At 48.2% G+C, this 13,297-nt stretch overlaps 1 protein-coding gene across 2 annotated transcripts in view; it reads left to right on the forward strand.

The window, feature by feature from the left end:
- SEC14L5 (SEC14 like lipid binding 5) overlaps positions 1-13,297 on the forward strand; it is a 39,632-nt gene that overhangs the window by 1,608 nt on the left and 24,727 nt on the right. Inside the window, exons 2-3 of one of the 2 annotated variants that reach the window (XM_039383630.1) lie at positions 2,289-2,394; positions 4,245-4,320. In XM_039383630.1, coding sequence (XP_039239564.1) covers positions 4,258-4,320 — 63 coding nt within the window. In that variant the 5' untranslated portion in view covers positions 2,289-2,394; positions 4,245-4,257. Of the gene's footprint in view, positions 1-1,998; positions 2,395-4,244; positions 4,321-13,297 lie in introns of those variants that run through there. The other variant, XM_039383631.1, reaches the window with a different exon arrangement.

Raw genomic sequence — 13,297 nt, forward strand, 5'->3', positions numbered from 1 at the left:
GGCTGGGAGAGCTGGGGGGGTTCACCTGGAGAAGAGAAGGCTCCAGGGAGGCTTCCAGTGCCTAAAGGGGCTGGAGAGGGGCTTTGGATAAGGGATGGAGGGACAGGCCAAGGGGGAATGGCTTCCTACTGCCAGAGGGCAGGGTTGGATGGGATATTGGGAAGAAATTCTTGGCTGTGAGGGTGGGGAGGCCCTGGCACAGGTTGGGCAGAGAAGCTGTGGCTGCCCCTGGATCCCTGGAAGTGTCCAAGGCCAGGTTGGACAGGGCTTGGATTCACCTGGGCTAGTGGAAGGTGTCCCTGCCCATGGCAGGGGGTGGAACAGGATGAGCTTTAAGGTCCCTCCAACCCAACACAGACTGTGATTCTTTGTCTCCATTCTTAATTTGTATTTGAGTATTGAACTGTTGCCTACAGTGTGGATGGATAAAATGGTGTGGTGTGGCTTCCTATGGAATAGCGAGGTGAGGACTGAGTGGCTTTCCTTCAGGAATGCTTATCTCCTGCTGAGGGCTGGCAGATGTCAGGGATTTAATGTGTTGCTGTGCATAAAAGTTCTGTGGTGATTCTTTGGTGAAGAGATGAAGAAATTAAGCGATGAAGGTGTGGCAGTATTAGGCATGGAGGTTGTTTTGAAACATCCGTGGAAGAGAAACAGCTCTACCAGGCTTTGAGGGCAGAGTGCTGGACACTGTTCTGATTTCTTCTTCCCCTCAGCCAGAAAGACCTTATTGTGTGGTAAAGAGTGTGTGGATGTTGTTTGAATGTTCCTGTTGCTCGTTGTTGATTATGACCCACAGCAGGACTCCAGGCACCTCTGCCAGGTGTACAGAGCAGTGCCCAGGCTCCACTGCTCACCCCTGCACCAGAGGTGTTTCTCAGGGGGTGAGATCAAGTCCTGCCTGAACAGATATCTGCTTCTAAAAGATGGTAAAGGCTTATTCTGGCACCCTTCCACCTTGAGGCTTCCTTGTATCAAGCTTCAAAAGACTTGTTCTTAAGTTCTTAGGTGAAAAAGCCCTAATAAATATCCCACAGCTTGGTACCATCTCATTATTATGTGTATAAAGCATCAATTTCTGAATCATCAGTCACTAAGTGAAAGGCATTTCAGGCAGAGGAAATATCACACGCTTTTCTCTCCACCTTTCTCCAGAAGGGGGGAGGAAGGACTACAACCCTGTGGAGTCTCTCTTTTCTAAGTGGAAATATCAGCTTAGCTGGGTGCCACAGCTGGCTTTCACGTGTTTATTTGAGGAAGTCTGGAATTCTGCTATTTTCAGCAGTTCTTTGTCAAAAACAAAACAAAAAAACCCCGCAAAAACCTGCTCAGTTCTTCTCCTCCAGCTGAAAAGCGGCCACCACAGGTGGGAGAAGTTCCTGAAGTCACTTGCTGCCCAGCTCCCCCATCCTACAGGCAGCTCCAGCGTGGAATGAGCTGAGTTCTATGCCTGGAATGAGAAGCAGGGGTGGAGGGCTTTGATCTGGGGCTTTATGTGTGTTTAATCTATAATCTCTTGGTTTGTGGGGGAGTTACTGTGTGGGCTGTAGCAAAAGGGGCCATGGGGAGCCGAGGCTGTTGGGGCTCTGCTGTTGGCACTGCTGTCAGTGTGTCACTGCTGCTGTTTCCTGTGTTCAGGGGTGCAATAATGGAAATATTTTTAATATCTGTTGGGATGGTTAAGGTTGTCATTACTGCAATGGTTATTATTAGCTAGATCTGTTGCTTCAACGTATTGACAGCTCCAACCTCTCTGAGTTTTTACCGACTACTCTGGGCTCGCCCAGCTGGAATCGAGCTCTTCCCTGGTGTTACCCTGTGGATGCTCCAGCTGTGCCTCCAGCTATGGGTTGGGGTTTCTAAGTGGTCATGCTGCAGTTTAGTGGGTCACTGCTCTTCACTTGAGCTGTGTTTCCTAATATTGTTTTTTAGCCAGATGCAAATAGGAAGTCGAGCAGGAAGCCTGGGCCGCTGCGGAGCTGGAGTTGGATGGATATTTAAGGAACAGACACACTCTGTGGTTGTGTCATTTCTTTCTGGTTTTCTTTACAAGAGAGTTGAACATATCTGTTTATAATTTGAGTGGAACACATGAGATGACTTTAAAAACACGTCTCTTTGGTGTAAAAGCCCTGGGAGGATGCGGGTCTTGAGCTAATACAGCTCAGCTGCCCAGTGCTAACACCTGGGAGTCTTTGTCCTTATCAGTGCTGGTCATCACCTGTAGCTTGGTGTGCAGAGTACCCACCTTTTACTGCCTTTCCTGACTTTTTTTCCTTTTTTTCCAGGAATTATGGCAGGAGTCCCTCGTGCTTTGAGAAGCAGGATGACCGTCTCGCAGCTCTGTTTGGAGGAGAGGGCATAGAAGGTCTGCTGCCACTGCACTCTCCAGAGGTATGAAAGGTTTCTAGGGCAGGTGTGAGTTATCAGCTGTGTTTTTTCCACAGCTCCCTGGGGATGTAATAGTCACTGGCTCTTTTTCTCAACGTTCCCTCAGCTGGAGAAGTAGAGGCAATAAACCTGTGGCAGTCGGGTCCAGCTGCTGCCGGGGAGCAGGGGATCTGTCCAAGCAGCATCGTGAAGGCTGCTGAGCCACTGCTCCTGCTGTCCTGTTGTTCTGTGACTTCATTTCTGAGCTGTGGGGGATTCCAGACTGGCTGCTCTGTCCTGAGACTTCCTGCTGTGGAGGTCCCTGACCCTCTCCTGCAGAGGTGCAGGAACTCCTGGTGCAACAGCGAGGTCAGAACAGGGAGCACGATCCCGGCTGAATACGTTCCCCAGCTCCTCGTGCTCTGTGTGCACTGGGTGGGAAGGTTCCTGCCGCCCTAGTCATGTTACAGCGTTGCCCTCCAAGGTGCCCGGTGCCCCCTGGCTCGGGTGTCCGATACCTGATCGCTGCCAGGGTGTGCTGGGCCCTGCCCCGCTCGCTGCACTCGGGGCTGGATGCTCTGCTCTGGAGTTCTCTCTGCACTGACTGGCTCAGCACCACTGGATTGCCTTTTAGTACCAGTCAGACTTAGAGATCCAGGGAGTCCTGGGCTTTGCTCCTTGGATAATGTGATCCTCTGCAGGTGATTGTGCGACCCTATTTCTACAGACATTCCCGGTTCTCAGGTACTCAAACTTTTTCAAGTCCTTTTCCCCTCTCCCTTGCTTAGATTGCACTGTGTAATGGCATTTTGCAGCAGACTTTGAGGGAGAATCTATTGCTGTTTGCATTTTAATTCATTTTTCAGCTCAGGTTTTGGGCTTAAAATGTCAGGGATAAGTTGTCTTACTGCTCTGACGTTTGAGTTCAGTGCTACACTGTGTCATGTTGCCGAGGGCTGTGTCTGCTTAGCAGTGGAATTTGAGTGGGGTGGAATCAGCACAGTCTCCAACCAGCCATCCAGCCTTTTGTGCTCCTGATGTTCACAGATGGTGTTAGAGGGAGCAATACAAAGGAATTCCTAAAGGAATTGCAGAAAGCAGCCTAATAACCTTTTTTTTTAATGGTTCATGTGCTTCCTTGAGATGCTGGTTACTGATGCATATTTGAGGGTTAAAACCCTGGCAAGAGAGTGTGAGGGAGGAATCCTGATGAGAACAGTGAGAGGTGGTTGGGAGCAGCGAAATGCTGAGGGCTGAATTGTTCCCCTTGCCTGCAGCTCTTGCCTCAGTTCAGCTGGAACAGTGGGCATCCAGGCAGTGGGATGTGATTGCCAGCTTAGCATCAGGCATGTTCTTTCAGCAGGCTGTTTCCTCTTCCTTCCTTTCAGTGGGCTAAAACAACTCAAGGCTACTTTGTGCACAAAAGCATTTTAACACCAAGATTTGGGAAGCTGTGGAAGCTTTTAACGGGGAGGACTTTGCCTAATGATTACAAATGTAATGTAAGAAAGAGGGGTACAGGGAAGAATCACCCTGTAAGCTTTGTAAGGCTCCTAAGTCGGGCTTCTTCTCCAGAGTATGATTGATTCTGGCTTTACATCTCTGTTTTGTGCTTTAATTGTTGTGAGTTGTTGGAGCTCTAAGTTGTTGGGAAGCTGCACAGGGTGCTGCTGTGTGCTGGACACAGCCCTGGACTGGGACTGCAGAGACTAGTCTCTTCTGTCTCTGCCACTTACTAAACAAGATATTCTATCTAATATATATCTCCTCTCTATTTGTAAAAAGAGTTAAGGCTTCTAGTAAGGTCTGTCAAAATTGCTTAGAATGTATTGCGCTGTTTGGATCTAAAATTTTCCAATTTCTGTCTGTTCCAGGTGTGTGGTAAAAATGGTGCAGAAATACCAGTCCCCAGTTCGAGTCTACAAGTATCCCTTTGAGCTCGTCATGGCAGTGAGTAACACTCAGCACGTCTCCTGCTCCAGCTGCTGAGGGTGCAGCCTCGGGCCAGTGGGAGGTGGGGGACTGTGGCTGGATCTCTGTGACAGCCCTGTGGGTACAGTGCAGGAACAGAGGCTCAGCTCTCCTTCCATTTTCCATGAAAAATAAGAATCAATATCTCAGTATTTCGAGAGAGGCAGCTTAGTCGTTAGAAGGGAAAAAAAAAATCCAACAAAGCCTTCTGTAATTATTCTTTGACAAGGAAGGAAAAAGATTGTGACATTCAGTTAGGAAGGGTCAGTTTGTGGCCAGACACCGTGTCTGCCTTCTCACCAAATGCCCCTTGGCTCAGAATCTCTCCAGATGCGATCCCAATCAGCACTGTAGGATGGATGTATCTAGAACTGGATTCTGAATGATACTGAGCTTTTGGATTTGGTTAAAAGCTGGAAATCTTTTGAAAAAATTCTTCTGTATTTTTCTTCCCTATCCACTCCATGGCTGAACTGTTGGGAGATCTCTCTCCAAGTTTTGTGATTTCCACAAGGGGCTTCAGAGCTGTCATTGAAGGTCATTCATTGGTGATGCAGACAGTTGTTGTGACCATGGCAGATGCCTTAAGTGATTTTCTGGACTTGGTCACAACTGGGTGTGAGTCAAATACCCTTCTGAAAGGTTTGCTGCTTGCATTTCAAGGGCAGCCCTGAGCGTTTGGGCGTTGCCCAGAGATGCTTATGGAGTCTTGCAAGGCTTTGCTCTGTAATCTGTTGGGCATTTCAGTCCCTGAGACTTGATTTCTTTAGCCTATTAGGGCCCAAGAATGAAGATGGAAAACTACAGCCATTGCAGGCAGCTGAAATTCCCATGAATGGAAGGGAGAGCCTATATTGTGTTCTTCTTGACAATGTTTCCTCTTCTAGTTTGCTAGGAAATACATGCCATAGGATTTGTTTTATCCAGAAGAGCCTCCAGTCTTCTATTTCAATAGTTAAAGCTGGGGGAGACATTGTTTGTTCCTCAGTGTGAATAACAGACCCCAAAGGGAGCAGCAGCTCAGTGGTTCCTGTTCATGCTCTGCTCATCCCAATGAACACTTCTTTTGGTGACAGTCCCTCCCAAATCCACACCCCCATCTCCATTTTTTCCCCCAGTCTTCCTGGGATTTGCCACATCTGTTTAACAGTAACATGCCATGAAGTGCCCTGCCCAGTCTGGGGCTGGTGTTTGTGGTGGTGAAGCTTTCCTGGCTGTGTTCTGTGCTCTCCCAGTGCACCCTGTGTGAGAATAAGACACAGTACTTGTGATGAAGGTACTGGTAGCCTAGGCTCCATGCACACCTCCCCACATTCCTGTTGTCTCTATTAGCAGGATAAACCTACCACCAGATGCTCCTCAATTGATTGGCTGCTAATATAGGAGGGCTGCCTCGAGACAAATCCTCTGTAAGCTTGTTAGCACATGCCTGAAGGCCAGGGGCTCGTGGGGTTAGTTTTCAAGTGGGTTAGTTTTATTTGCTTTCAGTTTTTCAACATAACAGGATAAAGTTCCCTGGGATTTCAGGGCTGGGTTTGTGAATGCCATCCTTTGGTTGTTCAGCAAACCCTAGCAAAGTTGTTAGTCCTCTTCCTTATGAAGAAGTTCCATGTCCAGGGTGACCCAGAGGACTGTGCAGTGGAGCAGCGAGGTGAATATAGACCCCTTAGTCCCACCCTGATGTCCTGTGAAAATCATGTGTTCACAGCAGGCCCTGGTATTGGAAAGCAGCATTTCAGTCTGGTGGTGGTCTGTGCAGGCTGAGCTGGGTGCAGGCTTTGCTCCCACAGTTGGTGTGTTCAGAAGGAGCTCCTGCTCGTGTGGAGGCAGCGAGGATCTGCCAGAGCTGTCAGGTACCAGCTGGCAGTTGCTGGAAGTTTTGCAGGGAGAGTGGGTGTGTGTAGTGAAGCTGTTTTGCTCCTCAGCACGTGGCATTGCTGTTAATCTGCTTCACCATAAATCTGACAGCAGCTTCCTCAGCACTGGGAACCTGATATTCAGCTGCTTTCATCTTTTCCCCTCAACTGCTTTGTGGGAACCTTTGGAGTGCCGAGGTCTCAGGCTGTGGTAGGAAAGCAGAGGTCACAGGGTGACCTCAAGGCACCCCTGGTTTTACAGATCTCTAGGCACCCTTCAGCCTGACACATTTGTGCTTGATTCCTCCTCTGTATAATGGGGAGGGCCATACCTCATGCCAGCCTGAACAGACCACAGGAAGTAAGTTAGGAAAAGTATTTTTCCCTCAGAACTTCAAATGTTTGGACCATACTATAGAAAACAGTGTGTGTGCTTTGCTCACACATGAGCTTTGCTTACATATGTGTCTGAGAAATAGGGTTGTCACAGCCAAATGAGGCAAACAATTCCCTGCTTCCTGGCCTGGCTCACACACACAGTGTTTCTCATGCCCTTTGTTGTGCCCTGGAACCAGGAACGTGGTTTATCCTCCTTGGACTTGTGCAGAGGGATGTGTGTGAGCTCATCCTCTGCACAGCTCGGGGCTGTGCTCCACAGATGAGCCCCTGTGTCAAGGTGACTGTCTCTGGATTTACACTCTGCTCTTCACTAATGCTCCTGCAGCTTTGTTTGGGTGTTTGCAGGCAGGAGATTTGACGTGAGTTCCAAGTCCTTGGAAGGACATTCCCCTTCTTGCTGCCTTTGCCAGTCCTGTGCATCTGAGGCAGTACAGAGGAATCAGCTTAGCAGGTTTTTTCTGGTCACTTGGGAGTTCTGAATTTCTTTCTTTTTTCTTGTCCTCCCTTCCAAAAAAGATTTAAATAAAGAGTGGTTTTCCCACACCTGTTCATAGTTCATAGTAGTCACTTTTCATCTGCTTTGTTCCTAACTTGGACTCACATTAAAGGATCAAAAATACTATGCTCTTCAAATTAGAACCAGTGCCTGACACCTTTATCCTTTATACTTGAAAAGGAACTTGACTTCTGTTATGCTTTGTTATCCTGTCATGTTCTTCCTTTCCATTTTATCTCTTTTTTTGTGTGTCTCCTTTTAAATGGAGCTGTTCCTTCCAGTGGATTGTCCATGCCTCTCTGGGCCTGATCTTGTCTTCCCTTCAGTTAGATCAGCAGGTTTGACGTTGCACGTCTTCTGATTTTATCTTGGAGCCAGAAAATCCCCAAGTATAAACTTACTTATAATTTTCTTTGTGTAGCAGTTGTAGTTAGAAAGCTGAAAGGGTTTTTTATACTAAAACGTTACAGTGAGGGGGAAAAATCCAGAAGTAGAGGTACCTCTGCCACATAACTCATGAGTGAAAACTTCCTCTGATGTAAATATTTGTGAGCCTTCTCCGATGTGTGGGGATGAGAATTTGGTTTGGGGGAGCAAGTCCTACATGCACAGTTGTGTAGGAAACAGAGCTCAGAGAGAGATTGCATATTTAATGTTATTTGCAGTGAATTATTAGGCTAGATGAGAGAGCTTTAGCTGGAGGGTTTTAGCTTTGAAAGTAGTAGGGAGTTGTGTTCCTGTTATTTTTAGGAGTGCCTCAGCCCTTCAAGCTTACAGTTGACATCTGCCATTTTCACACACTTTATAGGATTCACTAAAATTGCTTAGGATGGAAGCTACAGGTCTGGAATAGCCCCCCAGGGACCTTACAGGGTCTTCTGTACGTGATGGATAATTTGAATTGCTGCACTGGTGGTGTAAATGAGAAATCCCTCCCAGCACTTGGCAATGGTTTGCTCCTCTTGCCACGTTTACAGTGCACTTCATGTTCAGCTCTAACTGCTGCTAAGAGCAGTTCATGGTTTGTGCTGCAAGAGAAGGGCCTTTGTGCACTGTTACCTAAAAAATATGTCATGGTTTTGAGAAGCCAGAGCCCAGATGAGGCGTTTGGGAGTGTGCAGGAGCCGCAGCTCCCGCTGTGTGTGCAGCTGTGCTCCGTGCTCAGAGCGAGCTGCTGTGGAGCCCCACATGTGCCTGCTGTGAGTCAGTGCTGCTTTCTGCTTGACCTCCTTTCTTGGCTGCCCACGGCATGTGCTGACACATATCTGAGCACTGGGAGCTGGGTGTCCTGAGCACACACATGAGCAGGGCTGGGGAGTGTTCGCTGTGCTGGGGGAGTGGTGCCCCTCGGGCCAGGGGGGTCCTGCTGCTGCAGCGTTGGTTGGGGTGGGGGTGGCTGTTCTGGGGGGCTCTCAGGCTCCCTAATACATCTGTGGCAGCCCATGATTTCCCTGCCTGGGTCTGCAAGTGAAAGTTTGGTCATCTGAGGTCCTGACCTGCTGCCTGCACTTCCAAGCAGCTCCAGGACTCTTTTTCTGGTTTTAGTGGCAGTTCAGTGTTCAGAGAATCCCAGAATAGTCTGGGCTGGAAGGGACCTTAGAGACCATCCAGTGCCACCCCCTGCCATGGGCAGGGACACCTTCCACTAGCCCAGGTTGCTCCAAGCCCCGTCCAACCTGGCCTTGGACACTTCCAGGGATGGGACAGCCACAGCTTCTCTGGGCAACCTGTGCCAGGGCCTCACCACCCTCACAGCCAAAAATTCCTTCCTAATATCCCATCTAACCTGCCCTCTGGCGGTGGGAAGCCATTCCCCCTTGGCCTGTCCCTCCATCCCTTGTTCAAAGTCCCTCTCCAGCTCTCTTGTAAGCCTCCAGTGTTCTTTACATTTAGTTGATCTGGAGTTCTTTATTTGACAGGAAATTAATGGTGTCTACATCTGTTTTAGCTCAGTACAGTTTGAGTGTTGGGAGTTCTAACAAGCTGAATGGCAAATTTAATTCAGACTACGACCATTGCAGGTTTATTTAGAATCAGAAATTATTTCTCATTGAGTAAGCAGCAGAAATACTCCTCCATCATCTTTACTCTCTCATCCTGTACACAGGGTCATAGTCCATCAACAGCAAACATCCATGATCTGATGTGAGATGTCTTTCTCTCATGCCCGACCCTGCTGAAGCAGTGCTGATGATTGTCCCTGGATCTGGCAGTGGACAAACTGGCTTTTGACTCCTGCCCCTGAATAATCAGCCTTCACTACCCTGGCTGTTTGCACACTGGCAGAGCTGCTTTGCAGACACTGGAGTTTTGCTCCCTTACAGCAGCTGAGGATCTGGCCCAGGGTTACACACAGGAGTCAACCATCCAGTACAGCTAAAATCAAAATGCATTGCTGATTTCCCAATCATCCCGACATCCTTTTGTGTCACCAGTGTTAGGAGGCTTGGAGATGCAGACTAATTGAAAACAGCTCCTTGCTGGTTTAGCTGCAGGAGAAGAAACTCTGGATGCTGGAGTTCAGGTGCTGACAGCCAGAATTGCTTTCCACACACTTTTTTCAAATTTATTTTTATATTTGTGCCATTTCAGCATCAACATGCCTTGTGTTAAAGAGGTTAGATTTGAAGTAGCTTTATTTAATCACTTCTTCCTGTTGCCTTCAGCAGATTGAGTGTATGAAGAGACTACTTAAATCCTGATAAGTTGGGTGTGCCCTCCTCCCTAATGCTGTGTCTCACAGAGCTTGATGTTTCACTGGCTGATGTGGTGATGCTTTTGCAACAGAACCTGTGAGTCCCCTTTGCTATTTAACACCCCCATGTGCTCAAAAAGCTTGCAGCCCACATTGGTAACAGATAAATGGGGTGTGAGAGCAGGACGAGGTACAGACACACGGATGTCTAGCGAGGATCAGTCAGTGCCATGGGTTTGTTTAGAGTGACAGTTCAATGTGTGTTCACAGCACAGCCAGGTCTCCAAGGCTGCTCTGTCTGCATAAATTGTGCAGATTGAGTGTCTGGGTCAGCTGCAGTACCCACAGCACAGATGCACCACAGGATAACTGGGAGCTCCCTGATCTGTAATTCCAGACTGGGATATCCCCATCTGCAGCTCCAAGTTGTTGCCACTATTCTGGTATCATCACAGGCTGGTTTTAAGTAAAGAAAAGCAGAATGTTAGCTTAAAATATTTGATGCTGGCTCACAGGCTCTGCTGTCAAATGTGAGCTCTGGAACCAAGAGAGCACTTGCTGCAGGGGAATGGATGAGTTGCTGGCAGCTGGAATCCCTTAGAAGCAGCAGTGATGGCACAGAGGGCTGTGTGGAGCGGCCAAGGAGCTGCCAAGGAGCTTGGAGTGGAGCTCTCAGTGCAGCAGCTGCAGGAGTGTGAGGGGAGGGGTTCCTGCAGTGGCCTCTGTGTCCCTGGGTAGCTGCAGATGACACAGGGTAGAGCTTTGCAGTGTGTATCCAACGTGCCCAGTGCTTGGAAGCTCCTCTGGAGCTGCTGTGATGCGGATAATGGCCTTTAGATGCTGTCTGCAGTGGTATTGCTGGGTGGCAGTGCCCTGGAGATCAGGAGAGAATCAATGTGCAAGGGGGGAAAATGCTTCAGAACAGTTATTCTTGGTGTTCTGTCCACGTCATGGCACATGGCAGTGCTGGGTTAACAGCACTCAGTGATCCTGCAGGTCTTTTCCAAGCTTAGGGATTCTGTGACATAGAATGTCCTGATAACAATCTAAGCAGTAGTTAAGAAATAGATACTTCCCTGCCAAACAGGATCTGCTCTCTCTGTTATCAATTGTTATAGATTTTGGATGTAGATGTTACAGATTTGTTATGGATGTCATAGACTGTTAGGTCTGTAGAACTTGCCTCCTGACAAGTCCTCTCTGGATGCAGATGATCTGTCTGCAGCCATGTTCTGTGCCTTTAAAGAAGGCACCTTCCCTTTCCCTTCTTTTTGCTGTGTTTTGAAGGTGAGTTTGCTGTGACTGTCAGAAGCTATTGAGTTAACATTTTATGAACTTAGGGAGGATCTAGTGTTGACTCAAGACATGATGCTCCAGCGTGACTTGATGGCTTGAAACCTTGCTGTCAAGATACACTATAAATATCCCATCAGCTCTCTGCTGAGAAGCACCAGAGCTCTGAGAGTGCTGCTCTGTGTGTCAGCTGGGCTGGCTCTGCACAGCTGCTCTGTGTGTGCAGCCCTGGGCCTGCCACCACCTCCCCCTGGCACCCAGCACGTTGAGGGTGAGCAGGAGTCAGGCTGAGCAGGGCTGACAGTGCCCCTGAGATTTTTGGGGTGGGAGGTTTTGGGGTGGAGAGTGTTTGGTGAGTGCTGTTTGTCACGGCTGCTGGATGGTGTAAGGACTGCTGTTGGGAAGAAGCTGATGGAGGAACTGCTTATTCATGCAGAGTTCTGGAGAACTGCTGGCAACATCTGCACATCTGGCCTGTCTGGGGGGATCACACAAGTCTCCGAGAGCTTTGTTTTCACACTGCTAAGACCCCATTTTCTGGGCAAGAGTGGTTTAGGAGAGGATGGTGCTGGCACCATGTGTGGCTTGGAGGAGATTTACACTAATTCAAAGAGTCTGTGCAGGATAGTCCCTTCTCCAGCTAAAACCAGGCTTATTTCCTTGAAGGATAAGTTGTGTCTCAAGCTTAATCTGATCAGTAGAGGGATAGATGAGCTCTGAAGTGAGCTCCAGTTCAATGGCACAGCGGCCCAGCTCAAGGAGACACAACACAGCTGGAGGTATCACCATTATTTTGTGTTCCAGCAGTGATTAAAAGACTCTTCTCTTGTCCACTGAATGTGTAGGTGCAGAAGACAAATAATAAACTCTTCAGCAGGGACTAAAAGCGGTGATAAAATTTAGAATCATCACCAATTGTTACATCTCAGCCAGGATGGATTTGTTTTAACTACTAAGCCCAAGTCTGACCCTGAATCATGGCCAGTCTGTATACATTCTCACAGCAGCTTCTGGCAATGACAGATTGTCCTTCCAAGGAGCCATTTGTAAGCTTTGTGAGCCACTTTTTGATTCTGGAGCCACTTAGAACACTAAGTGTGTGCTGGCCACTGGCTTGCTGTGTTTTGCTGTCAGGTGTTACCCAAGCTGTCTGATTCCCTCCCTGCTTTCCAGTTTTGGTTCTCTCTTTCCACACTGGGCTGTGGCAAACCTGTCCACTCAGGAGCAGTGCTTCAGGGATAAGGTGTCCCTTCCATAGCTTTCTGTAAAGGCTTTGTTGTTGTTCCTGCTCAGACAGGAGGGCAGGCACGGTGCTGGTTTCCTGGGGTAGCTTTGTGCAGCTGCAGGGCTCGTTTCAGGAGGCTTCTGTGGCCCTCAGATGTGCCTGTGTTGTGATAGGCACTGCTGCTCCCTGAATTGTTTCTTTCACCAAAAGCTGAAGAAATGAGGCAAATCCTTGGCTGTAGTCCAGGCAGAGATAACAGTGGGTCAATGTTTGTAGCCTGAGTGCTGTTGTCCAGTGGACTTCTCACTGGAAAATCATTTTCCTCTTGCCAGCAAAAGTTTCTTTTTTTCCCCTCAGGCCCCAAAGAGTTTTACTGTGGATGCCCTGCACCTCCTTAAAATGAAGTTCCCTTTCCCCTGACTCTAGGGCATGTCTGTACCCCAGATATCCATTTGATCCCTCCCACAGTGTTCCCTGTGTATTTTATTTTGCACTGCTCTGGTCAGTGAGAATTTGGTCTCTGTTCTGTTCAAAGCATGGGGATTGTTGTGTCTGGTGAATGAGGGTGCAGACTGGTTCCCTTCAGCACCAAGCAGTGGGAGGAACTGCAAGGTGAAATTCCTTTTTCCTGGAAGGCCATCATCTGAAAACACCTGAATCTGCAGAGGAGTATTTCTGTGTCATTAGAGCTGCTGAAAAGCTGATCCAAATGCATCCACTTCCTACTTCAAAGTCATGAGGGGTCTTTCTCTTGCTTCTCATCATCTCTTCTCAAAGGAATGATGGTCTGGGCATCTTTAGCACAAAACCTGGAGTCGGATCTCCTCCTTATTTCCCATTCCTCTGAGCACAGATGTTCCTTTTTCCTGGCAATCTGCACGTGGCTGTAACATGACCTCGAGGAATCTTGTTAATTAATACAGATTTAAACTGTGGTTGATCATGAAAGTTTGAAGTGTTTTAGCCACAAGGATGAAACACTTATCCTTGTA

This window comes from Pipra filicauda, unplaced genomic scaffold, assembly GCF_003945595.2.
Source record: "Pipra filicauda isolate LSUMZ 115617 unplaced genomic scaffold, ASM394559v2 scaffold319_size1146426_pilon, whole genome shotgun sequence".
NCBI lineage: Eukaryota > Metazoa > Chordata > Aves > Passeriformes > Pipridae > Pipra > Pipra filicauda.